This window comes from Artibeus jamaicensis, unplaced genomic scaffold (assembly GCF_021234435.1).
Source record: "Artibeus jamaicensis isolate MK-2021 breed Jamaican fruit bat unplaced genomic scaffold, CSHL_Jam_final contig_1284, whole genome shotgun sequence".
Lineage (NCBI taxonomy): Eukaryota > Metazoa > Chordata > Mammalia > Chiroptera > Phyllostomidae > Artibeus > Artibeus jamaicensis.
Genome location: NW_026521249.1, coordinates 5,768,263 through 5,786,053, shown reverse-complemented (window position 1 = coordinate 5,786,053; position 17,791 = coordinate 5,768,263). Strand labels below are relative to the sequence as shown.

Here is a 17,791-nt window from a genome sequence, read left to right as displayed (position 1 = left end):
TGGAGGCCATCACCCCCACTTTCCTGTGAAGCTGACAAGCAGTGTCTCCCCTACACGTGGATGTGCTATCCAACCCTCCCAAATTCTGGTGGCCCTGCCCTGCTGAGCTCAAGCTCCCAGCAGAATCTGGGAAAGACTGAGTTGTGTGGATCTAACACAGGGGTCGTTTTTCTGTTGCATGCCCAACCAACACAGACTCTTCCCTTTACACAGTCATATTGTGGTCTGTTTGGACCTGCTCTGTTCGCCGCAGTCTGATGATACCCCGAGACCTGATACCACCACAAAGGTCTACAGACACCCAGTGGAGGGCAGCTGGATGTGGTTTATCTTGGGACTTTGACTGAGTGTCCTCAGACCCAGCACTGGCACCAAGTTGGAACCTACATACCTGGTGAACACCACTTGCTTCTACATGGTGACTCACTATGAACCTACTTCATGCAACTTGAGTATTGCCAGAGGCTATTTCAGTGACTAAGCCTAACAGACAGCTGTCAGGCAGAGGCATCCATACCCGGATCTTAGAGTACCTTGAACCTTTTGCTGATAAGCCCCAAGCACGGTGCTGGTGGAAGCCAGCTTTGGTGAGCTTCACAGTTGTGGCTGCCTTGGTCCTTCCCGGAAAAGGCAGCCACAGCTGTGGATTGCTTTGCAGCTCCTAATATGTTGTCCAGGGCCAGTGACAGGCAGTTTTGACATGGATCTGAACCCAAGTCCCTCCCACAGAGGTTTCAAAACAGTCACAGCCAGTGGCCAGCTTCAGACAACATCAGAGCAGGATCCAATTAGCTTGACCAGTGGCATCTTATAGGGAGATCTTGGCAGAAACAAGACCCTCCTGAAGTGAAATCTGCTCCCTGCAGTCAGCATTTTCATAGCAGCTAGTACTCTACAGTTGGGGTTTGATCATCACAGTCAGCCAGCCTAACGATTCTCCTCACACACAAATTGGCCAATAACAATCATGACTCAATTACAACAGCTGAGCTCATATAATCCACATAAGGGACATTCCTGGAGCACCCAACTCAGGGGGTCAAGGAGACTGCACCACCAGGTCCCACAGGACATATAGCAGATCAACCCAATACATATAAACACACACAGAAAGGCAGCCAAAATGGGGAGACAGAGAGAACCAGAGAAAACTCCCCCCAAAAGGGCTAAATGAAATGGAAGCAAGCAATTTACCATAGAGTACCAAAAAATTGCTTGTAAGGATGCTTGAGAAACTTAGTAAAGAACTTCAACAGCACAAAAAAGAACAGAATCCTTAAAAAATAACAGCCAAAAGTGAAGAATACAGTATCTGGAATGAAGAATATAATAGAAGACATAAACAGTAGGTTGGATAAAGCAAAGAATCCAATCGGCAAGGTACCAGAAAACACTCAATCAGAGCAGAAAAAAATTATAAATGAGGATATTTTAAAGAACCTTTGGAACAACATAAAGCACAACAACAGCCACATTATAGGCATACTAAAAGAAGAAGAGAGAGAAAGGGATCAAGAACCTATCTAAAGAAATAATGATTGAAAACATCCTTAACCTAGTGAAGAAAAAAAGACACACAAGTTCAGGAAGTGCAGAGAAACCCAAACAATATGAATTCAAAGCAGTCCACACCAAGACACATCAGAATTAAAATGCCAAAGGTTAAAGTAAAAAAGGGAATCTTAAAAGCAGCAAGAGAAAAACAGTTAATAACCTATAACAGAGCTCCCATAAAACAGTCAGTTGATTTATCAACAAAAACAATGGGCCAGAAGGAGTCGCTTGAAATATCAGTGATGAAAAGCATCCCACCAACACTGTCATTTAAAATTAAAGGAGAGATAAAGAACTTCCCAGGCAAAAAATTAAAAAAAACTAAACTAAAAGAGCTCATTACAACCAAACCAGTATTACAAGAACTATTAAAGGGTCTTCTTTAAAAAGGAGGAAAAGGAGAACAAGAACAAGAACAGAGTAACAGAGTAACATAGTTATAAAGAATAAAATAGTGATAAATACATACCTATCAATAATCACTTCAAATATAAATGATTTAAATACTCCAATCAATAGATATAGGGTAGCTGAATGGATAAGAAAACAAGACATATATATGTGTGTCTACAAGAGACCCATCTAAGAACAAAAGATACACACAGACTAAAACTAAAGAGATAGAAAAAGATATTTTATGCAAATGAAAATGACAAAAAAGCTGGGGCAGCAATACTTATTTTTAATACAAAGGTTATAGTAAGAGACAGGGAAAAATATCATATAATTATAAAGGGAGCAATCACACAAAAGGATAAAACCCTTATAAACATTTATGTACCCAACATAGGAGCATCTAAATAAATAGCAAATCTTGATGGACATAAAGGGAAAGACTGACAGTAATATAGTCATAGTAGGGGAGTTTAACACTATATTGACATCAATGGACAGTTCTTCCAGACAGAAAATCAACAAGGAAATGGTGGCCTTAAATGACACACCATTTAAAGATTTAATTGATATCTTCATAGCATTTCACCTCAAAGAAGCAGAATATACATTTTTTTCAAGTGCATAGGCAACATTTTCTAGGATAGGCCACATGTTACAAAAAAAACCAAGTCTCAATAAATTCTGGAAGATTAAATCCATATAAAATATTTTCTCTAGAAGCTAAATAACATGCTACTAAACAATGACATCAAGGAAGAAATAAAAATACAGTCATGCCTCAGTACTTGTTGGCTTCAGACTCATCAAACCCTGTCTTTGTTGCATTTTGGAGAAAAAAATGTTTTAGCGCTTGGTGCTTGCTCAGGAATCATCACACTTGCTAGAACTTTTATGAGTCATGACATCACACTGCAAGAGAAAATGCTTCATTGTTCAGTACTAGTGGGGTTCAGTGCTCATCACAAGTTCCAGAAAGAATTAATGTCAAGTACAAAGGTACCACTGTATACCTTAAAAAATGAAAATAAGAATATAACAACCTAAAATCTATAGAACAGAGTGAGCATTGTCCTAACAGGGAAATTCATAGCATTATAGTCTTACTTAAAAAATAAGAAAAATCTCAAATAAGTAATCTGTACACTTAAAGGTACTAGAAAAAGAACAACAAACAAAACTCATAGTGAGTAGAACAAAGGAAATATTAAATGTCAGAGCAGAAATAACACAATAGAGTCTAAAAAATTACAAAATTTTAATGAAACCAAGAGTTCTTTGAAAATATAAATAAGATTGATAAACTATTATCCAGAATCATGAAGTAAAAAAGAGAGGACCCAAATAAATAAAATCAAAATGAAAGAGGAGAAGTAATAACTGACACCAAAGAAATATAAAGGATTTTGAGAAAATATTATAAGCAACTATATGCCAACAAATTGGACAATCTCAATGAAATGGCTAAATTATTAGAATCATACAATCTTCCAAAACTGAATCGGGAAGAATCTGAGTAGACCAATTTCAAATAATGAAATGGATGCTGTACCAAAATAAACAAATGAATAAATAAACCTCCCAAGAAACAAAAGTCCTAGAATGGATGGCTTCACAGGTTAATTTTGCCAAACATTCAAAGAAGAACACTTCTCCTTCTTAAACTATTCAAAAAATTCAAGAGAAAGGAAGACTCCCAAGTTCATCTTACGAGGCCAGCATTATCCTAATTTCAAAACCAGATAACAATGCTACAAAGAAACAAAATTATGTGACAGTATCCCTGATGAACATCAAGGTTAAAATCTTCAACAAAATAGCAGCAAAGCAGATCCAGCAATACACTGAACAGATCATACACCATGATTAATTGGGATTTATTCTGGGAATACATAATTGGTAGAATATCCACAAATCAATAAATGTGATACAACAAATAAACTAAATGAAAGATAAAAATTCTCATGATCATATCAATAGATACAGAAAAAGCATGTGATAAAATCCAGCACCCATTCACGATAAAAAGTCTCAGCAAAGTAGGAATTGAAAGAATACACCTTAATGTAATAAAAGTTATATATGACAAGTCCATAGCCAACATCATATCAATAGTCAAAACCTAAAAGTGTTTTCCTTAAAATCAGGAACAAGACAAGGATACCACTTTCCCCAATCTTATTCTACATAGTACTGAGCCAGAGAAATCACACAAAAAGAAAAAAGTAAATGCATCCAAACTGGAAAAGAGGAGGTAAAATTGTCATTATTTGCCAATGATATGATACTGTATATTGAGAACCCTAAAGATTACCCCCCAAACTATCAGAACTGATAAATGAATTCAGTAAAGTAGCATGATACAACATAAGTGTCCAGAAATCAGTTGCATTTTTACACATCAATAATGAACTATAAGAAATGGAAACTGAGAACACCATACCATTAAAAAATAATAAAATAAAACACCTAGGAATAAATTTAACCAAGGACAAAAAAAGCCTGTACTCAGAAAATTGCAAGGCACTGAAGAAAGAAATAGAACGAAACAAATAAGTGGAAGCTTGTACCATGTTCACGAATAGGAAGAATTAACATCACTAAAATGTCCATATTACCCAAAGCAATTTATAGATTCAATGCAATTCCTATTAAGACAGCAATGAATTCTTTCACGGAACTGAAACAAATATTCCAAAAATGTATATGGAACCACAAAAGACTCTCAATAGCCACAGCTGTTGGAATCACAGTGTCTGATGTCAGACTACACTACAAGGCCATAGTATCCAAAACAACATGGTACTGATATAAAAATAGACATATAGATCAATGGAATGGAATAAAGAGCCCAGAATTAAACTCATGTCTTTATGGTCAATTATATTTGATTTTGACAAAGGAGGTGTTGGGAAAATTGAACTGATATGTGCAAAAAAAAAAAAAAAAGAAATGAGACTGTTTTAACAACAGACACAAGAATAAATGAAAATGGATTATAAATTTAAATGTAAGGCTTGAAACCATAAAAATCATAAAAAACGCTAAGCAGTAAAATCTCAGACATTTCTCCTAGCAACATTTTATTCTGATATATGTCCTCAGCCAAGGTAAACAACAAAAAAAATAAATGAATGGGACTTTATCAAACTAAGAAGATTTTGCATAGCAAGGGAAACCATTAACAAAGTGAAAAGACAGCGCTCCCAAATGGGAGAACATATTTGCTCGATATATCTAATAAGGGGTCCATATCCAAAATTAATAAAGAATTTATAAAACCCAACACAAAATAGACAAATAATCCAATTAAAAATGGACAAAGGATCTGAATAGACGTTTCTCCAAAGAAGACATGTAGATGGCCAAAAAACATATGAAAAGATGCTCAGTGTCACTAATCCTCAGAGAAATGCAAATTAAAACCACAATGAGATATCACCTTGCACCTGTCAAAATGGCTATCATCTTTATGGACATAATTCAGCAAACAAGTATCGGTGTGGATGTGAAAAAAAGGGAATCCTCATGCACTGTTGGTGGAAATGCAGACTGGTGCAGCCACTGTGTAAAACTCTGTGGAGTTACCTTAAAAAATTAAAAATGGAATTGCCTTGTAACCAACCAATTCCACTTTTCACAATATATATGAAAAAAAACCTGAAATACTGATTCAAAAGAATATATACACCCCTATGTTGATTACAGTGTTATTTATAATAGCCTAGATTTGAAATCAGCCCAAGTGTATGTCACTAAATGAGTGGATTAAAAAGCTCTTGTAGTTTTATACAATGAAATACTACTTGGTTATTAAAAAGAAGGAAATCTTACCCTTTGTGACAGTATGAGTGGACCTGGAAGGTATTATGCTAAGTGAAATAAGCCAGTCAGAGAAAGACAACTACTATGTGATTTCACTCAAATGTGCAATCTAGCAAACAAAATAGAAACAAACTCATAGAACATAGACTGACTGCTGTCTGAGGAGAGAGGATTTGCAAGGCTGGGTGAAAAAGGTGAAGGAAGTAAGAAAAAATTACTTCATAGACACAGACAACAGTATGCACAGTATTACCAGAGGAAAAGGGGGTGGAGGAAGTAGAAGAGGGTAAATGGGGTACAAATGGTGACAGAAAAAGACTTGACTTTGGGTGGTGAACACATAATATGGATGATGTATTATACAATTTCACACTTGGAAACTATATTATTTTATTAACCAAGTTTGCCCCAATAAATTTAGTAAAAAGTAAAACAATAAAAAATTCAAAGAAGTTGAGATTAATTGGTTACCTTTCTTGAAAAAAACTGAAAAAATAGAACAAAATAGAAAATGATCATAATACAATAAAGCTCTACTAGAGTTAATTGTAAAAAGTGAATTAAAACTTTTAAACTTTAAAAATATTTAAAAACAAATTAAAACACTGTGCTAAACCCTACGTTGTTCTTTTAAAGAAAGAAAAAGGAAAATAGCACAGCAAATGAAAAAAAAAAGAGAGAATCTTAAGTAGGTTGGAAGCAATGAGAATGGAGAGAAAAATCCTTAATGAAATTTATATGAAGAGCACATTTTTAGTGAAGAATTGACAAGTGAGGCAGGTGATGAACTTAGGAGGAGATTGGGTTTTAGTTAAAGGTAGGAACTTTGAAGATAACATCAATGATATTTCTTCTCAGCAGAATAGCACACATTAGACCCCTACTAAATATTTGTTCAGTCAAAGAATTCATAAATAAAGGATTTGAACTAAGTTCTAAAAAGAAGTGTGGAAGATAGTAAGACATGAAAGCTCAGAGCAGTATGAGGAAGGTGAGGCTGGGTGGATAGAGATGGGAGTTAAGCAGCAAATATATGGAGGCCTGAGAGCTAAATTACTAGTTGGCCAATTAAGGGCCATGGTCCAAACCCAACCCATCAACTGTTTTTGTACAAGCAGCCATGAGCTAAAAATAAATTTTATATTTAGATGATTGAAGAACATCCAAAGGAGGGTGATAATATTTCAAAACACGTGAAAATGATATGAAAATCAATTTTTGGTACCTATAAATAAAACAACTTCGTTGTTGTTTTATTATTGCAGAAGGCAGCAGCCTGCACCTTACAGGAGCAGTAATAATGTGCTAAGTATTGTATAAGAGTTATCTCTGTAATTCTCACAACACCTCTATGAGATTTAGTGTATTGTTCCCATTTAACTGATGAGAAAACTGAAACTTATGTTTTAGCTAAGGTCACATAGTTTATTAGGGTCCAATCAGGAGCTATAGGCACACCAATCTGTTTTCCGAACTTTCCATTTTCCCCCTAGGATAAAAGCCTATGGCTGTGGAAGTAATGAGACCATAAAATGCTTGTAAAAAAAACGGCTGGGGAGTATGCTGAATGCTTAGAGGGCTGTTTTGGAAGTGAAACAGAAAAGGGAATGGTTTATGCAGACACATTTCTAAGAGATGCACATAAATTAACTTAATTCCCACAACTCCTCCATGAGTTGTATAATATTATTAATAATCTTTCATTGGATAGAGGGTAGCTTCCTTTAAGACCACTTCCCAGGTATACGTCCGGCATCTGGATATTCTAACACTGAACCCTTTGATGGGTGACACTACTGGACTCCAAAGGCTCATCCAACCCTAAGAACTTATGATTCCACTTTCAGAAGCATCTTGGGAAGCTGTCCAATGAACTCAGCTTTTATTTTACCTTGCTGCCCTGAACTCTTGTCCTCAGACTCCACTCCCAGTCCCTCATTTCTTACCCCCAGGCTTTTGAGACCTTGTAGCTAATAGTTCTGTGCTTCTTCTCTGGTTGTTTATTCTGAAGAGACTTCCTAAATCACAACAAATTAGTCAGTATGTTAAGAAATGCAGCAGATGAATTTTTTAAAGTTAACTGTTGAAGGACATGAAGGCATGAAACTCTCCACAGAAAACAAGAGAGTGAGGACAGTAATTCCATGTTAAAAATTTCAACAGTTGCAAATTTCAGAAAGTGCTTTGTACTTTTGTAGCTGGCATGTTTATTCCTGTGTTTGTCACCTTTGACCCTGAAAGCAGTTTGGAACTTACTAGCAGGCAGCAGCTGATAAAACAGGAAGTGATCAGGCTGTAGTTTGTTTTTACAACTCTCTGAACTTTGGGAGTAAAATAAATTTTACTAGTGGATTTACTGCCTTGCTTAGTACCTCCAGTTTTTATAAAACGACTGCATCGGGGTTCAAGTATCAGTGCAAAAGTCCCACTGATGTAACACTGAGCTTTGCATACCAGCCTTTCATTGCCTGTTAAATTCAAAGCAAGTTTCTTCTTTTCTTTCTTGAAAACAAGTCGGTGGGGGTAGGGAAAGAAAAAAGGAACTGGGAAAAGAGGAGAGAGGAAGTTAAACTTCCCTTTCTTCCTGTTTTCCTCAGCAAATCAAATATGGCATCTTCCATGAGGAGCTTGGTTTCTGATCACAGCCGGTATGTTGAATCTTTTCGGAGGTTTCTCAACAATTCTACGGAACACCAGTGCATGCAGGAATTCCTGGACAACGAGCTGCCAGGCATAATAGCAAGGTAACACAAAAGGACGTTTTTGTCTAAAGGACGAGCCTCTGTGATTTTTTTCCAGTGATAGACGGGTGGAACCCAGCCCGGGAGGCTGGGCACGGGAATAAGTACCTGCTACTGACAGCAGTTCCCTCCCTCCTTGCCGCACTGTGCCCCGTTTTCTGTGGCGCCTTAGTTAGACATTTGCTTTAAACATTCAAAGGATCCTATTTGTGCAGCATTTCCAGCTGAGTGGAAATAAGCATTAACCATTTGAAGGCACAAATCCATATTCATTTGGGAAAAGATAAGATGAAAATCTTTCAGCTCAGATTTTTCACCCCCTCCTAAATTTCTCATTCAAAAATGTCCCAAGTGGAGTCTAATATTCTTTTTATTAGAATCAAGTATAAATAATTACCAAATACTATTTGTCCCTGAGGATTGAGTGGCTGCTTCTCAATTTTCCTAGTATCAATTTGGATTCCTTTTTCTTATTCATTATTATAGCTATTATGCTCCGAAAAATATCTGTCTTCTCCTTTCAAGTTAATATTAGCAATGTGGCCCAAAAGAAAAAAGCATTTTCCTGTTATCAGTGAAACTCACTAGTTCCTATCCTTCTTGCAGACTGCTTTTTTTCATGATTAATGTGTTCAATTTGTGCCAGAGCTGATAAGCATTATGAGAGTAACAGATTCCACATGCTGAAGATAATCAAATCACCTATCTAGGGGTGGATTGCTGTAACTTACTTTGCTTCAGGAAATACTGATGGAAAACTGGGAAGAAATAACTGACTGTAGATCCAATCGGCAACAGCAAAGGAAACTGAAATTTTATCTTTTGCTGGCTTTCTCTATTATAGGCCTGAAATTCTTACACCAGGAAGATACCTCTGCCTGACCAGAGCAGACACTGCTAGATGTATATGAAATTGTGTTTTGCTTTGTTTTTTTTATGGTTTAGTTTTTATATGTGTTTTTAAAATACTTAAACATTTTTTCCATTACAGTTGACATATAGTTTAAATGTGGTTTTTAAAAGTAGAGTATTATGTAATTTATTAATAATTAAATAGTAATAGAATAATGATGCAAAATTGAAGCAGGGAGCAAATATAGAAATATTTCTTAAATGGGAACTAGTTATAGTTTACTTCTTTGGGTTTATTTGTTAATTTCTAAAATTAAAAGCAACTAGTTTCTGACTTCTTTTGAAGAACTAAACATCTGTATTCATGTCTATGGCTTATCCAGACACTTGGTTTTCTTTAGCCATCAGTTTGGTTCGAAGAGGCACCATGAATGGATATAACATAATAAACGGTGACCCTTCTTTTCAAGGTATATATAATCCAATTGGAAATACTGAATGTGGAACTCGTAAAAGACTGGAAAACTGCCCTAGCTGTTGTGGCTCAGTAGTTGAATGCCAGCCTGCAAATCAAAGGGTTGCTGGTTTGATTCCAGACAGGGCACGTCCCTGGGTTGCAGGCCATTTCCCTAGTAGGAGGTATGAGAGAGGCAGTGACACATTGATGTTTCTCCCCTCTCTGTCTCCCTCCCTTACCCTCTCTAAAAAATAAATAAATAAAACCTTTAAAAATAAGACTGGAAAACTTTCAAAGACATAAATGAGTTCACATTATATTGGTAATATATAATTAGAAATAATCTAAATCAAAGTGTTATTTATTTTAAAAGTAACTTTTTGTAAAGGTGATGTTTGGAATGAGTTTTAGCTAAAGGACCTTTAAAATTGCTGTTTAAAGTTTTTTCTGTTATATAAATACTCAACCTGCCTGCTTTATTTTTCATTCTAAAAAAAATTAAATCAAATGGTTCTAAAGAGTTTATTCCAACAACAGCAAAAATATATATATATGTATGTATACTGGTTTCTTGCCTACCTACTCCTAGCCCTGACTTCTTCTACCCTCCATGGGGAACTACTTTCAACACTCCAATTTTTTTGTGGTTTCTTATGAAATGGTCTTCCCTAATTCTAAATGGCATGTTATTCTTCTCTTTCTTCAGTTTTTTGTGTTAAAATACCTAAATGAATATGTGCATTTCCTCCCTTATCATATCAATATATTTATGTCAAATTTTTGTTAAGTAATTTGAGTATTTATATAATTTTGCCTATGTACACGTTATTTATATTTGAACAATGCATTACATTACAATTACATTGCCTTCCATGTCCAGCTTTTTGTCTTTCCTAGAGTTAACTATTGTCTTGAATTTTAGTTTTCCATGAGCCTTAGATTTCCTTAGTTTTCTATGTACCTATCATTACTTATACTCCAAGCAGAAGAATTAAACTTCTCTCAGTATATTCCAGCAGATCAAGTAATCTGTTACTTTTTACCTGTGGGAACATCTTTTCTGGAGTTCTCTGTTATTTTTCCTCCAGTCTGTGGTGATTTGCTCTTAGCCTGCTATACAATTACGGATAAGGGAATTTATTTCACCTCCTATAAATTCTCATCTTTCTTGTATTGGGTTCCCTGATTCTGGATCAGGTGCCTTTCTGGTTTCCTTTATCTTTTTCTTTGTTTCTTCTTCTTTCTTCTCCCCCACTTTTTGTTTTAACCTTCAGCTAATCCTTTAATAGCTTCTCAAGAAGGAGTATATGGGAGGTAAACTTTTTGAGATTTTGTTTAAAAATGTCTTCACTCTATGCTCATCTTTGGACAGTTTGGGTCTAAGATTCTATGCTGACATGATTTTATATTATAATTTTAAATGTATTCTTCTATTGTTTTTACCTACTAAATTTACTGTGGAGAAATCCAATACCATTCAAATTTGTCATCTTTGGCTTATCATCTTTTTGTTGTTTCTTGTTTTTTGTTTTTGTTTTCCCTACTTAGAAGCTTTTAGGATCTTATATGTAGTATTATAGAATTTTAAGATAATGAGTTGTGGCCCTGGCTGGTGTAGCTCAGGGGATTGAGCACTGGACTGTGAAGCAAAGGGTCGTCGGTTCAACTCCTAGTCGGGGCACATGCTTCCTGGGTTGCAGACCAGGTTCCCAGTAGGGGACACATGAGAGGCAACCAAACATTGATGTTTCTCTCCCACTCTTTCTCCTTCCCTTGCCCTCTCTCTAAAAATAAATAAATAAAATATTTTTGAAAAAAAAGATAATGAGTTGTGGCATGGGTCTTTTTCACCCTTTTTTGTTGGTATTGCCTAGGCCATTTCAGTTGAGGTTCAGATTCTTCAAGAAAACTTTGGTATTTTTAGATCAAATACCAAAGATCTTCCCCTCTCTTTTTCTCTTTCTGGAACTTGGATTCAACAAACACTAGACCTTGTGGATTGATTCTCTAATTTTCTTAAATTTTTAGTTTTCTACAATTTTATCATTCAGCCTTTCTATTAAAATTTTGCTATTATTTTTTAATAATAATATGGAAAATTTTTAATTTCCATAAATTCATTTTATAGCATCCTATTAGTCTTTCACACATGTAATACCTTATTTTATCTTCTATAAAATTTTCCACTGCTGTCTGCATATTTCTTCTGAATTTTGATCTTGTTTTAGTCTTCATCTTCCATGCTAGGGGCGCCCCCAAACTACCTAATAAACCTTCACTGTCCATCTCCTCAGATGAAGAGGCACTCGAAAGTGACTCAGAGCCTCCTTGTATATATAAGGGAAGATTTCGTTGAGTGGGTGGCTCACTGTAGCAATTCGATATAAACTCAGCTGTTTGCTGGGAGATTCTTAGATGTCAGTATACGTAAGTTTATTCATTCTTCATCTTGAGGTGAAGAATCGGGTAGAATGACAATTTATAGCTGTAAATAGTAAAGTTCTGTTGTTGTTGTTGGATATAATACATTTAGTTCCCAAACAGTAAGTTTTCAATAATTATTAACTGTCATTATAATATATGAAATGGGATAGTAATAGTATCTAACTCACAGAGGAGTTGTGAGGATTCAAAGAGTTAATTCATTTAAATCACTTAGCTGTGCCTAGAATAATAATAATTGCTAATATATGTTGTATATGAGAAGACACCAATACCAGTCTAAGAGATTTATATGAATTAAGTCATTTAATTCTCATACCTCCTCCATGAGTTAGCTACCATTATTGCAATCCTATAAGGTAGGTGGTATTATTTTATTTCATAGGTAGTAAAGATGCAGAGAAATTAAATACTTGTTCAATGTTACAAATCAGTAAGCTGGGATTTCAGCTTGGGTGTTCTGATCCATAACTTCACTATGGTATCCGCAGATATGAGCATTTTTAAGAATTAACCAAGAACATAGACAGGAATCAGTATATTAAAACTCATGATTATGAGTTGTAAGTTCATTAGAACTATGGCAGGCAACTCATTGTCCTTGACTCTATACTTTCCAATTTCCTTGAGAACCTTGCTTTAAACTCCGTCTTCATCCTATTACTCTGCCTTCATCCTTTTACTCTGTATAGGCTCTTTAATAGCCCAAAACTAGATTTGTTCACCATTCCAAAACTCAACAAGCAAACATACTTCACTTCATGTTTCCCCTTTAGCAGTTACCCCTTTTCTTCTCACTGATCCTATTTCAACAATCTCTCTAGATCCTTATTTCTCTTCGTCAGCTTCATCTTTAGTCCCACTGCCATCTGATTTCTGCCCTCAGCCTACTGAAAAAAAATTGTCAAAGATATTTATGTTGCCAAATTCAATGGAGATTTTTTCCTTTTTAAATTTTTTAGTAGTACACCTTGCCACCTTTGACACCACTGATTGCTTTGTCCTTTCTACTACTCCTTTCTTATCTCTGAGCTTGGCTGCTGTACTCTGTGTTCTTTGTGTATGTCCCATAATCCAGTGACTTTTAAAAGTTGGTATTGCACACCCTGGCTGGTGTAGCTCAGTGGAGTGAGTGTGGGCTGTGAACCAAAGGGTCGCTGGTTTGATTCTCAGTCAGGGCACATGCCTGGGTTGCAGGCCGGTTCCTAGTGGTGGCCACATGACAGGCAACCACACATTGATGTTTCTGTCTCTCTCTTTCTTCCTCCCTTCCTCTCTCTCTAAAAATAAATAAAATCTAGAAAAAAAGTTGCTATTGCATCATCATCTCACTGCTCTTTTAACTATTTGCAATGTCCTTGGTTGATGAAATCTACTTTCCTCGTTTTGACCATTACAATAATTCTCCAGAATACATAATTTATCCTGGGATCTCTCTCACCCACATTAACTCTTGTATACCTAAATGCCTGTTGAATTCAGATTTATCAAAACAAAACAAAACAAAAAGAAAAACCCTGACAAAACATAAACTTGCCACCAAGCTGTATTCTCCATTTCCTTTTGGGCACCACACTTCACCAAGTCATCCTGGCTGGAAACCCGGCATTTTGCACTCACACTTTTTTTCTGACCCCTTTAATCAACTTAAAACCAGCTGTAGTGTTGTTATCCAGGTCATCAATTTCACTCAGTTTCTAGTACTAGAGCTTTATTATCTCACATTTCACTTGAGAGCAAAGTAGTGTATTATTTATTCATTTTTGTATTCTCAATGCTTAGAATATACATACAATAAATGTTTAATAAACACGTTTGTTGAAAAGGAGTTAGCAGGAAGAAAGGAAAGAAGGCAGCTGTCATAGAGATAGTATCACCTCAGCCTTTCCCCATGTACAAAGAATGGCTAATTATGTTACAAGACTCAGGAACCCACTTTTTCTGTTCTTGTTCTCCCAATACATTCTCAACAAATGGCTTACCTTACCTCTGAGATGTTTATAGTGTTTCTAAAAGTCTACCAGTTCAAAATTGTTCATGAATGCAACCTGTATTTCTAAAGATTTCTAAAGATGGCAATATAACTACTGAAATAATTTGAACCTTTCATTTTGGCCTACTTTTTTGTTCACTAATATTTGTCTGTTCTTTTCACTGAGGCTTAGTAATAAGATTTTCCCAAAGCACCTAGCACATTTTTCTTAAACAACATAATTTTTTTCAGGATTGGAGATAAAAAGTCAGAAGTTAAGATTCTAAGCATTGGCGGAGGTGCAGGTATGAATATTATATTTTAAAATTTGTATTTCGTTCCAAACACCATGTTATTTGATGGCAATATTGTTGTTTGTTTGTTTGTTTGTTTTTTTCAGAAAGCTACTTTTGGAAGAGATTAGTTTGTTTAAACTGGTAAGAGCAATACCACTTCAACTAAGATTGATGACCCCATGGATTTATAGAATTTAGGACATCAACCTTCATTACCGTCTGTAACGAGGATAAGATGTAGCTTTCTTTCTTACAAATGGAAAACATATAGAATATATTTGGCTAACTTTTATCCAAATGATTTAACATCACAAAAAAGGAAAATTTCATAAGACATTTCTTAAGCTTGTCCCACTTAAAATGTGGTCTGTGGACTGGCTGCTGGTTTGCAAACTGTTGCAGTCTACAAGGAGATAAGCATGAACTGGAATGTAAATAAATGCACAGCTCCCGTCACTGAAAAAGTTTTGCTATGAGGAACATATGCTTAATGACATAATTAATTTACCCTCCTGTGGTTCTGCTCTTTGAATTGCACTTGCCTAAACCATGCCCTTCCTCTGCTTCAATTCCAAAACTTCCCTCTTAGAATTCAGCACACTTCCCAGTCCCCTTTTGTAAGTTTTTCATGGCATCACTACTCTCAGAACCCGTGCATTTATCTTATGGGAAAATGGAAAGTCTGGAAAGGCAGACTGAAGTAGTTTCAGACTCTGCCACCAATGAACTGTGTGACCTTGGCTGAAGCATAGGCTTCAGTCTTCTTATCAGTAAAATGGGAACAATGAATCATACCTCATACAGTAGTAGTGAGCATTATATAGATAACATTTATAAAGTGGCTAGCACATTGTTACTGCTCCTGTAAGGTACAGGCTGTCCCCCTTTGCAAAATCAAAACAAAAATTTTCATCCCCAGGCTTAGCCTCATATCAAGCTCTTGAGTTGTGTTTGCTTTATTTTTAAGTTCCTGTTCATCTGGATATCACCTGATGCTCATGGTTTTGGGTGGCCTATTTGATTTCCTTTTCAGAAACACGAGCAGGGGCCATATGTACCCTTACTGTCTTCTGACTGTCTTGTGCAGAGGTCACTGTTTGTGTGAAGAGAGGTTTCACAGTTAAGGTACTTGAAGAGGTGTTTGGAAATGTACGTTAGAAGCCAACCAATAATTAGGGCTCTGAGCAGCTCAAAGGAAAGGAAATCAGTGGCCAACTTCTTTATTTACCACATCAATGAAATATAATTGATAAACAGTGCTGCTATTCATGGGTTGTACAGGAAGATGTATGAAATGAATGTAACAAACACCCCCCACCCCAAAGAGAGAAAATCAGGAGAAAAACAAGTAACAAACAGATACATAGACCATGTAGATTTTCCAGAGGTCAAACTGGGAGGTATAAAGTTATGTGATGTGCACTTTAATGAAATACAGTGAGCAGCTAGGTTGCTTTACTTAAGATCTTGAAGCATTCATATCCAGTTCATTTCAGCATTGTTCTTTAGATATTGAGAGCAATTGCATTGTATTCTAAATCTCATAGATTATGCTTTTTGGTCCATCTTCAATATTGATGCTTCCTAAAATTAAGCCACTCAATGGGGCTCCATTATTATTCAACTTTTAAAGAGTGTCGACTAGATGGCACATTGAGAAAATAAAATCCACACTCTTTTTGGTAAAGAAGAATGCTTTTAATTTATAGGGGAAAACTTATGCCTAGAAAAAAGTTCCAGAAGGAAGTAGCAAGCAGTGGTTCTCTTTGATCTGGGTTCTGCTTAAAAGAGAATAATTTTATCTGCTGAACTGTTTTATATGGGTTATATGGACTATAATTCAGTCTTCCTGTATCCAGCTTTCTCCTTCTATTCATATTAACCTATTGTGTACCATTTCAATGACCAGACCTTATATAATATACTAGTACACACATGCTAGGGGGTTCCTGCCAAAAGAACCCTGGAATTATCTTCTGGAGGGTGGACACCCTGTAGTACAGGCTTCCCCCACTAGATAACCTATCTAGGTCGAGTGATCTAGGAACCCATCTGTATCAGTGTATCTGCTGGTGTTGTGAGAGGCTGCGTACAGCTTCACTGAATTTTTTGGGAAGACTTTCAATGTGTTTGCCTGTTTAATAATGGGTGATTTACAAGCACAGCTGTCTATACCATGCTGAATGTTCAGTACTTTTTGAGCAAAAGTAGCATGACCTCAGTTCCCCACCCTCCCTATTCAACCAGTTGGGCGACGGGCGACTTTTTTTGTTTGTTTCTCTGGATAAAAAAAGTCCTCAAAGGGAAGCCTTTTGCTGATGTAGAAGAGGTGAAACAAAAACATCAGGAGCACTAAAAGGCTTCAAAATTGACGAGTTCAAAACCATTTTGAGCAGTGGAAAAACTGTCTTAATATGTGTGTATTGCATCAAATGGACAGTACTTGGGAGGTGACTAAAGTTTAAACATAAGAATAAATACACTTTTATAAATAACTTCTGTTTGGGGGGGTTACTCCTTGTATGTTTATATTGCACAGAGTTTTTAATCCACTGAAGCCACTCAGTATGAACCACAGGCGATTTGAACTCTTTCATAACATTTTTTTGCTAGTAATTTTTCTGATATATGTTGACATAGTAAGGTAGGTAGTTTTCTTGTTCTATAGCAGTGGACACTAGCATTCCTACAGAGGTTAAAAAATAGAGAGTTTAGAGACCATTAATACCCTCATTGTACAAATAAAACAGAGTCACCAAGGCAGAAGAACAAAACTCAGGTATCTTGATTTTAGTCCAGGCCAACAAATTGTACTAAGCAATATAAAAGTTAATTTTTGACTTGTTCAAGGAAAAATTAAGTATTCAGTTATGACCAGCTATTTGAAAATCTAGTTTTATCGAATTATTAATCCTCTCTCCTTTTGTAAGTGACATGTTAAGGTGACACAGAGGTTTAGTGTTCTAAGCTAGTTTGATAGAAGTAAAACAAATAATTAGGATAGGAACTGGAAGATCTAGTACGTCAGCTTCAGCAGCCAGGAGGTGGTAAGTAGCAAAGGTTAGTGTTTTCCAGTGGTTCAGAGTAAGCCAACAACACATACCAGCAAATTAGGAATGAGTGGAGAGATACAGGAAATTGAGGGAATTTTTTCCTAGAAAATAAGAATATGAATGTGCTTATTGACATTTTCAAATACTTCTTGTTGATCAAATTACAGAATATTTGCCCTTGAAGGGCCAGTGGTGAAAAAGAGAGA

General features: G+C 35.9%; 1 protein-coding gene across 2 annotated transcripts in view; it reads left to right on the top strand.

Moving 5' to 3' along the window:
* The first annotated feature begins 8,071 nt into the window (after positions 1-8,071).
* HNMT (histamine N-methyltransferase) overlaps positions 8,072-17,791 on the top strand; it is a 33,237-nt gene continuing 23,517 nt past the window's right edge. The window contains exons 1-3 of one of the 2 annotated variants that reach the window (XM_037133211.2): positions 8,072-8,254; positions 8,370-8,516; positions 14,489-14,541. In XM_037133211.2, coding sequence (XP_036989106.2) covers positions 8,380-8,516; positions 14,489-14,541 — 190 coding nt within the window. In that variant the 5' untranslated portion in view covers positions 8,072-8,254; positions 8,370-8,379. The remainder of the gene's footprint in view (positions 8,255-8,369; positions 8,517-14,488; positions 14,542-17,791) is intronic. The other variant, XM_037133210.2, reaches the window with a different exon arrangement.